We start from the raw sequence: 11,374 nt of genomic DNA, 5'->3' as shown, positions 1-11,374 counted from the left end.
GGAATGGCTCGGGCCACCGCCTTAATTAGAGCCTCTTTTCCACCATAAGACAATGTTCTCTCTTTCCACCCATTGACTAGTTTTTGCATTCTTTCAATCATATGTTTGAAGCAATCCACACAGTCAACACCAATCATTGATGCTAATCCCAAATATTTATCAGATAAAGATTCAGTCATAATGTCAAGAATCAGGCACACTTCCACCTTCTCATCCACTTGGGTATTAGGACTGAAATAAATAGAGGATTTGACAGCACTAACTAGCTGTCCTGAAGCAGCAGAGTAGTCATCAAGAATCCTCTTAAGAATGGTAGCATTGGCAGCATCTGCCCTCATAAGTATCAACGAGTCATCAACAAATAATAAGTGAGAAATGAAAGGGGACTCCCGTATTTTGAGAGCAGCTTATTTCTACATAGCTACTCAAAAGATCTGGCCCTAAAGCTAGCCGCGTAGCATTTTACAAGGCCTTATGGGCCTCTATAGGCATGGGCGCGGATACGCCGGGTTATCTAATCTGGGCTAGTTTTATCTGCACTTTGTAACGCTTCCCTCCTCCCCGCCCACTCCCTCAAACCCTACCGCCTCGCCGCCGCCGCCATGGCCTCGTCGTCGTCTCCGGCGAGTAGCCGCCCGCCTGGCCCGTTTGCTCTAGGGTTGGAGTCCTCCGCGAACAAGATTGGCATCGGCGTCGTCTCCATCTCCGGGCAAATCCTCTCCAACCCGCGCCATACGTACATCACCCCGCCAGGCCACGGTTTCCTGCCCCGGGAGACCGCGCAGCACCACCTCGTCCACCTACTCCCTCTACTCCGAGCAGCACTCGCCGAGGCTGATGCCTCTCCTGCCGACCTCGCCTGCATTTGCTACACCATGGGCCCCGGCATGGGCGGGCCTCTCCAGGTCGCCGCCGCATCGGCCCGGGCTCTGTCGCTCGTATGGGGGAAACCGCTTGTCGCCGTCAATCACTGTGTCGCGCACATTGAAATGGGCCGCGCGGTCACCGGCGCCGTGGACCCCGTTGTGCTCTACGTCTCAGGTGGCAACACGCAGGTCATCGCGTATAGCGAAGGGAGGTACAGGATCTTCGGTGAGACCATTGATATTGCCGTGGGGAACTGCCTCGACCGCTTTGCGAGGATCCTCAAGCTCTCGAATGACCCCAGCCCTGGGTATAACATCGAGCAGGTAACCCGTTCGTCAAATGCTAATTCTCTATATATGACTTCCAGTTTACCAATGTTACTAGAAGTTAGGTGCGCTTTGCTGCGCCGTTGGTGTTGTTGGGTTTCTTAAAAAAGTTTCAAAATATAAGGTCTTTTACTTTTCTGAAAAGTCAAACATGTTAAGTTTGATCAAATTTGTAGAGGGATATATCAAAATCCATAAATCACATCGATATGATTAGATTCATCATGAAATGAATTTCAATATTTATTTGTTATTATTGTGGATGTCGATATTTTTTGCTCTGAACTTGGTCAAAATTAAAGAAATTTGACTTCCAAAAAATAATACCCCTTATATTGTAGAACTGATGGAATATTTAGTTTGACAGATGGGAGAGATGATGGAGTGTGTTTTATATTTATTTATAATGCGGTGATTTGATGGGCCTTCCGTGGTGCGGTTCTGTGTTATCCGCCAACTAACGTATATTTATGTGGGGAAATTTCTACGTCAGGGGCTGCATGTACTATATTGGTGCCATAGTATCACATGGTGACGATTCTTTTTTCTAGGTGGTTGGAGAGTGCACGGGATTGATATGTTTTCATAGGCCGGTTGCTGCAGATTGATTTGAAAAATCGTTGGCCCAGTCAAATCGTAAACCAAATCCAAAATTTAATACCACAATTGAATGAAATTGTTTTAAAATGGGAACATAGGGAATCACGAATGAGAGAGCCCTTGAGAAGTTGCTGACCAGGCTGACTAATTCGGAATTGAAGACCTCAGTTAATCGTGAGGCCTTAAAAATCGGGAACCATGGTGTATAGTATAAAAGAATTGAATTAGAGAGCTTTGAGAAATTGTTGACCCGGTCAAAATCGGATGACCCAATCCCAATTGGAGACCTCAATTGAATGTGGGCTCTTTAAAACTAGGGAGCTTAGTGTTATAGAGGATTTGTAGCTGTATATGCACATATATGCTCATTTCTAGTTTCAATTGTGATTCAGGCCTAACTGCGTGAGTTGTTTAGTTGCTTCAAGCACTTCGATCTGTATGGGATAATAACATAAATAGATTAATTATGAGATATATGAACTAAACTGAGAATGTGGAAAATTGGGATTTTTATCTGGTTGATCTGCGAATTGATTTTCAATGTACCGAGCTGGTGATTCTTGCCTGTATGAGATAGTATTTGCAAATGAGAGGACCATGTATTATTGCATATGACCAATGTAGCCATGTAGGATGATTGCATAACACAGAATAAACAATTGGATTTGTGATGCCATTTTGATATTCAAGTCCTTTGGACTGCCCTCCAGATTAGCTTATACAATACTCCTTCCGTTCCTTTATATAAGGTGTATTTGTTTTTTCAAAAGTCAAACGGGTGCATGTTTGACCAAGTTTTTAGAAAAATATATCAATACCCACAATACAAAATTTATACCATTTGATTCATCATGAAAAGTAGTTTCATATTTTATCTATTAGGTATTACAGATGTTGTCCGCAATCGTGATTATCATGAATGTCATTAGTAAAGGGAGCACAATAATGATTTAATTGGGGGGGTGCACGACGGCCTTACAACGAAACGTGGCTGTACACCGACAATATTGACACTTCAATGTTTTCTTAATAGTTTCAGTTGCCTCGAGGACTCGAGGGACTGTGATCTAGTCTATGTTAGGAAGGCATCGTGGGAGGTTTGGTTGGAAGCCCGACTTGAACAACGCTCCTCGGTACACTCTCCAAACTTCTCTTCCTGAACGTCGGTCCTAGTCGAACGAGGCTCCTCGGACATGGCCCTAGAGCTCCCCGCACGAGGCTTGAACCTCTGTGCACTACACTTGATTCTCTTGAGAGTGACCGAGTTACATGCACATGGGGGCTTTATATAGCCTATGGGTCCTTCACAGATGAACAAGACTACCATTGAGATGGTAGGTGGAGCGGTAGTGGACCTAATCTTTGGTCCACGGGTCCATGGTGTACTAGGAGGGGACGTCCATAGCCTATGGTGGACCAATCCCTCTCATCCCTCCACCATGATGGGATTCTCCACTTAGGCTTCTTTGCCTTAGTTGGCCTCTTTGACTTGGTCTTATCTTTTTTCTTTCATTTGACTTGTTGATCATGGTTGGTTGCTTGACTTGTATTGGCTGGGCTTGGCTTCATGTGAATATCAAAAGTTGAAGCATAGGTTTATGTGCACCATATAGGGTTTGAATACATGTGAATATCAAAGAAATTACCAAAAAAGGCAGTGCTAGATTGTATACATGCATACATTTGTGCAATAATATAATTCTTTGTCATTTTACAAAATATGTAGAGATATAGACATTAGAGATGCTTATTACATGGGCCCATAACCCACAGGTCTCGGGATCGAAACCCGACTTTGATACAAACGCCGTCGGACCCTGGGACCAAAATTATACAAATCTAGCTATAGAGAATGATACATAAAGCTGAGATTCACGCTCGGACAATGACACCAATATTTGATGGGCCGTGAGCTCCTAATAGTCTCGGGGAGCTCGAAACATTCAAGCCACTACCCCACTACTGGATCACCTCGTCCGAGCGGGGTGGTCTCAAACATTCCTTCAATTGGTCTAACTGAGCCGAAGCATCAATACATACCCAGCCACAACCAGTAAAATGGACACATGGTTGGAGTAGCGTGATATAGCTCCTAAGCTCTCAGTACATGAATTGCTTCACCCTGTATTCGATCATCCGCTAGCACATGCATAACATAGATTCCAAGACCCTACACAGAACGTGCACTTTATATCAATACTTGCATCATGCACGCCGTGTGTGTGAAAACAAGTAACACAACTCTACCATTGAAAGCATACATATAACAAAGTCTCATAAGAGAGCAAAGATAGCAGTTATATTAAAAGCAGAGGTTTCATGACCCAACAGTACATGAAGCATCAGCGGAAACGAAATATGTCCGAGTACAAAACATGTTTAATGAAAGCCTAAGAGGGATGAACAAAATACAATGACCCTTCCAAAGGCATATATTGTTGTCTGGACCTCCAAACTACACGCCGACATTGAGGTCCACGTAGTAACCACCATCGGGGTTGTAAGCCTACTCTGCAACAAGTTATTAGTGAACAACAAGGGTGAGTACAAATGTACTCGGCAAGACTTACATCAGAACTAGCTACATCTATGTTAACCTCCACAGTAATACACCACCTTGAACCCTCCCACGACTCGCCTGCAAGGAAGCAATCCATGGCTTTCGCACTTATCTTGGCAATTTAAAGTAACCATTAAAGTTGTCTATGATCAAGCAACAATCTCCAAGTTGTCCATAACGGCATAACCACGGACATGATTATTCGAATAGATTTAACCTTGCAGGGGGTGTACCAATTTACCCACACACGTGTCAATCGGCTCTTAGCATCACATCACACCCGCCCATTGGGGTGCTGACAGAGGGTCATGGACCACAACACTTCCCCTATGCTGCATTTAGTCCAGCTAGTCACCCATCTGAGTTTTACATGAATCGCGAGACCGGCCAAATCTTTGATACAACATCAACTGTTGTATGGAGAACCCAAGCCTATCTCCCGCAATATAGTTTTATCCACTTGACAAGCTGTGCTACAATCCTACCATGTTATGCCAATTATCTTTCTATGCATATACCAAATGGAAACCCTGAATTATGTGACTCTTGGAGCGGTCTGAGGTAAGGTACTACCGCACTAGGCCAAGGGGTGACCCATATAACCCCGTGTGGTTAGCACACTCAGTCTTGGATCAAGATAATGAGAGGTCAGGTCCTAATAGTGGCGTAAGTGAGACAACCCACCATGTTCTCCAACATGGCCACTCACCTTTGCCTTTAGTCATATTAACATAATTATCCCCAGAAGCAGATCACAATCCACTTATCATGTGCATGTACCAAACGTGGTTCATCTCCCAGATGGATCAAGATTCACAACCCTAAGCACATAGCTAAGCACGACAAGAGTGTAGGGCCGACATGATGATAACACCAGCAACAATGCTTACATGCTTCACAAATAGAATCTTGTCTCTAGAAACCCTATCGCTTGTTCAATGAATACTAAGCTGATCTTTATCTCTAATTTTATCTCTATTCCTAATTAAAGTAGTACTCTATATTAACTTAGATAATGCCTAATTCTATGTTTATGCACACGTAATGTTAATTAGTTGGGGCAAGATTAGAGATGCTCCATAATGATAAGATATTAATTGAGGACCAAGTAAACCATCTTTATATAAAATAAAGAGGAGCATGTATCTATTGCCAATCAAGCTGTGGTAAAGTGTTTATCAATCTAATCTCTTTCTTTGTCATCCTCCCAAATCTATGGTATATTCAATATTCTCCAATCCTCTATACCCTGCCAATTTGACCATCCTTATCCGACTATCCCTTAATGATTGAGCTATTTTCTACTCCCTCCGTCCCAAAATAAGTGTCGCTGATTTATTACAAAAGAGAGTATTATTTACCTTGCATGGACGTGATGCCAGTTAGGTGAGATACACTTCATTGTGTAAAGAATAGATTAGGTATGGACTTGACTTAATGTATAGGTTCTCGTACTTATTTTTAAATTTTTTGTAATACTCTGGCCTACCCCAACTTGTTTGGGGTTGAAAGACTTTGTTGTTGTTGCTGTTGCAAAACCTGGGGTAGATCAGACTTCATACAAGAGATCGGTGTTGATAAATTTGACGGAACTTTGAAGTTGTTGCTATATTGTTCTTTGTCAATTTTCTTCTTGCTTCTGTTGAAATTCAGAAGTATCACGTTACTTAGTCAGGTAATTTTGATTCAGTAGTAGCCATGACCAACAATATCATATTTCAACCATACAGTTCATATGGTATTTGATATATGGGCTTGTTTATTTGTGCCGTCAAAAATATATTTGCCTTTTACCAAGATTCATTGCACATCAGTAGACCACAGGACTGAGTTTTCTTCAATTGTTAAATGTGCTCAAATCATAAACATTGTCCGATTTTCATTGTTTTGCAGTGTTAAGGATCTTGACTAATATCCTGCAATTTTTTTGAAAATCCAGCCATAGGCTCAAAGTAGAAAATCTTGATCAAGTAAGTTATGTATGATATGCAGAAATATTTAAGTGATGTTGGGTTTGAACTGTGGAAGCCTATTTTTTTATTAGCACTTGGGGCCTCTTTCATTCACGGGATTTCCAAAACGCACGAACAGGAAAAACACAGGAATGGAGTGGTATGCCATCTTCAATCCTACAGGATTAGTATGGGCGTTTGATTGTGTGCAGGAAAAAAGTAGGATTCTTCACTTGAGGTTGGAGTGGATGGAAATTTTCCTACGGAAACTTAGTGCAAATAATTCGTAAGGAAAATTTTCTGATTGTAATCCTAATTCCTACAAATGAAACAACCCACATAGGGAAAAATCGTAAGGATTTGAATCCTCCAAAATTCTCTAGTAAATAATCATTTGAATCAAAGAGGCTGTATTGAGCAAATGAAAAGCTGATTTGAAATGCGCGAGTAAATTAATGTTTGAAATAGAGTCAACGAATGAAGCAGATTCATTAACAACTCAATGTACAGATAAAAAATGAAAACGAACATACAGCATAAATGGTTTCTGCAACGGATGTGAGAAAAGAATGTTAAAACACTAAAAGCAGTTGTGCAATGCAAGTGTGATATTGGTGCGTACTTTCCATCTCATGTTGGCCTGTCCCTTCCATCCTTTCTTTTTGAAATAAAAGGTTATTCCCATTCCCGCGACAGATGTATGGTCGTGTCATGTAGTCTTCATCTTTCCCAGTGGCATGTTTATTCAGTCTACTCTACATGTCTTCCTCTCTTCCAGCTTGCAAAGAAGGGAGAGAAGTTCATCGACCTCCCTTATGTTGTAAAGGGTATGGATGTGTCATTTAGTGGCATATTGAGCTTCATCGAAGCTGCAGCGATTGAAAAACTTGAAAATAACGAGTGCACACCAGCAGACCTGTGCTACTCATTGCAGGTATGATTTATTATTGAACTCCTTTAGTTTATCCTTGTACAAGTATTTAGGTAATGATTAAGCTTGCTTTGATTGAAGATAAGTTGTATATGTTCTAATTAAGGCAGTTGGTGGCCATATCCAGGAAACACTCTTTGCTATGCTTGTTGAAATCACTGAACGTGCCATGGCACATTGTGATTCGAAGGATGTCCTTATTGTTGGTGGTGTTGGATGCAATGAACGTTTGCAAGAGATGATGAGGATTATGTGCTCAGAGAGAGGGGGTAGGCTGTTTGCAACTGATGATCGATATTGTATAGACAATGGTGCGATGATTGCATACACTGGTTTACTGGCATATGCACATGGTGTGACCACACCCCTGGAGGACTCGACATTTACTCAAAGGTTCCGAACTGATGAAGTTCATGCAATTTGGAGGGAGAAGGAGGTTCCGGTATTAAATAACACAGATTCTGATGCAGCGGTTGAAGTATCCATAGATGGAACCTCTGGGCCAACTCCAATTGCTGTAGATTCCTGAGGTACAATTGATCTTTCCAATTTTATGCTACTGCTGATTGCTTTCTTGCGACAGTTAATGTAATTTAGACAGGGTTAGCTGTTTGAACAGTGTCCTGTAACTTTTGGACCAACTACATGACATTACCATGTTCATTTTATATACATTTCCCTTGCATTGATTTCTAGTTGACTGATTCAGCGATAATTCAATTCCTGTAAAGTCGTAACTTTTATGTGTGCAATGAATTGTTATCCCTTTTTTTGCTTTGTGCTGGTAATCTAACTGTATTACATATTTCCTGTTAACATTTAAGGACTTGGGAATATTGGTAGACACAAATCTGCAATGCATGCTTTGAACAGCAATGCTATTGTGCTGCTTTGGTTCCTATTTTATACTCCCTCCATCCCATAATGTAAGACGTTTTTTGGCACTAGTGCAGTGCCAAAAAACGTCTTACATTATGGGACGGAGGGAGTACTTTCCTTGGAGCAAAAACTGTTAGGTTATAATTTCAACTTGTGACATTCTTCTTAATCTTTGATCCATCTAACGCATTTGGTGTATTGTTTGCTTTTGAATGAAGGAACTGTCATAATCCTGACCAAATGATTGTCATTCTCCATTCTGTCACAGGTGCTGGTGCCTTTTGTTGATTATTTCGGAAAGATTATGTTGCTGCAGATATGAGGCTATGCTTGATGATTTGTAGAAAGCCTTGAAGGCTAATGGCAGAGTGCCTCGTACATTTTGTTCGTCATGACTGACTGGAATGTCTCACCAGTTGCAAGTGATCTGTAGAAAGACATTGCTAACTCCTCTTCCTGTTCCAAATTATTTGAAGGTCTAGGTTTGTCCCAAGTTAAAACCTTGTTAAGCTTGACCAAGTCTATAGAAAAATGAACCAACATCTACAACACCAAATTAGCTTCATTAGATTCATCATAAAATATATTTTCATACTATACATATTTGATGTTGTAGATATTAGTAATTTTTTCTATGAACTTTATCAAACTTGTAAGAGTTCGACTTAGGCAAAGCTAGAACTTTTGAGTAATTTGGGACAGATGGAGTATCTCGTAATATGGATTTGTTGATTGACGCTACCCTTCCGCTCCTATGTGTGTGATACTAGTATTTGATGAAAAAGTTAACTTAAAAGATGAGAAAGTTTGTTGGTAGCACTATTCCCATTTTGAAAGCTGTACCTTGCCCTGCTATGTGTGTGACACTAGTCTTTGATGTAGAAGTGAACTTAAAATTGAAAAATCATGTTGGTAGAACTGTTCCCATTTTGAAAATTGCAGTTTTGTTTTACCGATTGTTTACAAGGAGCAGCAGTATTATTCCTTCAAACGATGTTCGGAGCATCCTGGGGCATCCGCGCCCTTGTGGGCTGTCTGATTGACGTGTGCCTCGCACTTGTTCTTGGCGCCTTGAGGATGCCCCAAAAGGTAACGGCTGCCTTGAGGATGTTTACCTATGGCACAACCGTAGATTTGTGGGATGAGTATTTATGGATGTCTAAACCACATGTCTCAAAGCATGGCCAGGTTTGCTACTGAAGTCAAGGTTTTTTGTAGCGGAGTACTTGAAAGAACCAACTACATGGCACTTTTGGAAGCAAGATGGTGGAGAGATATGCTCAGATCCCTAGATTGCGTACATTAGAAATGGAAGAATTGTCCATATACTCTACAAGGGAAACATTAGTACCATTGCAAGACGTTCACCATAATTCTTAAAGTAATTGTATCACAAGACCTTTAGATTTGATGGTCATTCTTTGAGATGTCTGGGTCTCACAATGACATGGACGTGCTATAGCAGGCTAGGGTTTTCTTAAAATTAGAATTCTTTTTGCATCATTAGTACTGCATCGGCAGCACGTTGTGTCGTGGAATTGTCACGGCAGATGTCCTAGTGAAAGGACTTAGTTGTGGAACCATGATGACGAGGTTAGCTTAAAGGGGTTAAACGGGACAACGGACACGAGGAGTTTATACTGGTTCGGCCTCTTGCGGTGAAGGTAAAGGCCCAATCCAGTTTGAGGTGGTATTGTTAGGGTTTTGATTACCAGGGAGCGAATACGCTTTGCCTTCGATTTGTTGTTTCTTGCCCTAAGTTGCTGCCGGGTCGTCCCCTTGTATATATGGGTTGACGCCCTGTGGCCTACAGAGTCCCGGCCGGCTCATACAAACGTGTCCGGCCCGGCAACTTATCTTACATGCCTTACAATACAAGTTACATATATATATGACGGTTTAGGCCTTAAGCCGCCTTCGGGTTTGGGCCCTTTAACAAGCCTATGTCAAGAACCACCATCTTCAACATACTCATGGGCTTTTTGCAGATAAACCGCCATTGGGATAACCCGGGCCCTCCTGGGCGGGTCATATCCAATAGTCATATCCCCAGTTGATTTGAACTTGTTCATGTCAATCTTCAACACTTAGAAAAAATCCTTCTTCATCTTCGTGTGTTATTTGTAACCCGCCGTGACGTCATCTCCTGAAATTGCGGTAACCCGCCATGACGTCACCTGTTATCAATATTACATATGGCCCAAATCTTAATAAATCTTTTCCTTTACTGAACCTTCGAAAATCAAGGCGCCCGCGCCGTCACATATCCATTTTCTTGTCTCCTCGATTCCCGCGCATGCCACTTATCCTTTCAGTCCTATAAATAAGGCCACGGGTCCTCTTTCCATTCTCCCCCTTTGCCTTCTTGTCTTCGTCTTTCTCCGCGCAACGCTCCAGCGCGCGCGAGCTCCGCCGCCGTCGACCTTCATCCACTGCCTCAACTCCGTCCGCTGCATCGCCCTGAACGAACCAGAACGTCGCGGCGCTCCTCCGCTGTCTACCAGCGTCGGTAAGTCTTCGCCTTTCCTCTTAATAGATCTGTCTTTAGGGTTTCCTTGTTCGTCGGTGTTCATCACCGTTCCTCCTTCTCTTTCCTAGATTGCATAGCTTTGATCTAGAAAACAACACAGATCTTGTGCGGTAGCAGTTTTAGCACTTGTTTTTTGATATTAGAACATATCCCCATTGCAACAGATCTCATCTGGCCACCCCCACTTTTCTGCTGCTGCCATCTTAGGTTTAGATTTTATTTCCTTTTTCTGAACTGCCGCAGATCCAATCTGATAACCATAATCTGTGAAATCTGTTTGTCCCAACACCTGTCAGATCTTAAGTATCAACGCTTGTCATGGCGGCTAACATCATCGGCTTATAAATACCCACATATCATTAGGCCCCATTTAAGCCGTTATTCTGAGTACATACTGTAATTTTTACCTCCGGCTTAATGAATCAGTTTGAATCGGCAATTTCTTTTCTTTCTTTTAGGCTTCTTCACAATGCCGCCAAAGACAGTCACTTCCTGTATCTGGGTTCCCTCCATTGTTACTGAGAGCACACTCAAAGACTTTGTCAAAATTGGGTACTTGCCAGCAAAAAATGTCATGCACTATCGCGCCCCTGATCCTGGCGAAGAAAGACCTCAGCCAAAGGATGATGAAGTGATTGTGTTTTCTGATCATATGAATCGGGGCTTCTCACCGCCCGGTTCTAAATTTTTCCGAGATGTTCTGCACTTCTTTCAACTCCATCCTCAAGA

The 11,374-nt window shown here is 42.0% G+C and overlaps 1 protein-coding gene across 1 annotated transcript; it reads left to right on the top strand.

Annotated features, from left to right (window-relative positions):
* The first annotated feature begins 497 nt into the window (after nucleotides 1-497).
* On the top strand, nucleotides 498-8,615 carry LOC109754084 (uncharacterized). Its single transcript, XM_020313013.4, has 4 exons — nucleotides 498-1,190; nucleotides 7,084-7,239; nucleotides 7,364-7,766; nucleotides 8,384-8,615. The coding sequence occupies exons 1-3, from the start codon at nucleotides 603-605 to the stop codon at nucleotides 7,763-7,765; spliced, it is 1,146 nt and encodes a 381-aa protein (XP_020168602.1). The 5' UTR covers nucleotides 498-602; the 3' UTR covers nucleotide 7,766; nucleotides 8,384-8,615.
* Nucleotides 8,616-11,374: the final 2,759 nt, after the last annotated feature.

This window comes from Aegilops tauschii, chromosome 1 (assembly GCF_002575655.3).
Source record: "Aegilops tauschii subsp. strangulata cultivar AL8/78 chromosome 1, Aet v6.0, whole genome shotgun sequence".
Classification (NCBI taxonomy): domain Eukaryota; kingdom Viridiplantae; phylum Streptophyta; class Magnoliopsida; order Poales; family Poaceae; genus Aegilops; species Aegilops tauschii.
Note: the sequence above shows the minus strand (reverse complement) of the source record. Positions and strands in the feature narration are given on the sequence as shown.

Excerpts from the sequence above, each read along its gene's own strand:
- LOC109754084 (XM_020313013.4), top strand. The coding sequence starts at position 603 with ATGGCCTCGTCGTCGTCTCCGGCGAGTAGCCGCCCGCCTGGCCCGTTT. Across the intron at positions 1,191-7,083 it reads CTGGGTATAACATCGAGCAG|CTTGCAAAGAAGGGAGAGAA; the intron begins GTAACCCGTTCG and ends CCTCTCTTCCAG. Across the intron at positions 7,240-7,363 it reads ACCTGTGCTACTCATTGCAG|GAAACACTCTTTGCTATGCT; the intron begins GTATGATTTATT and ends GGCCATATCCAG.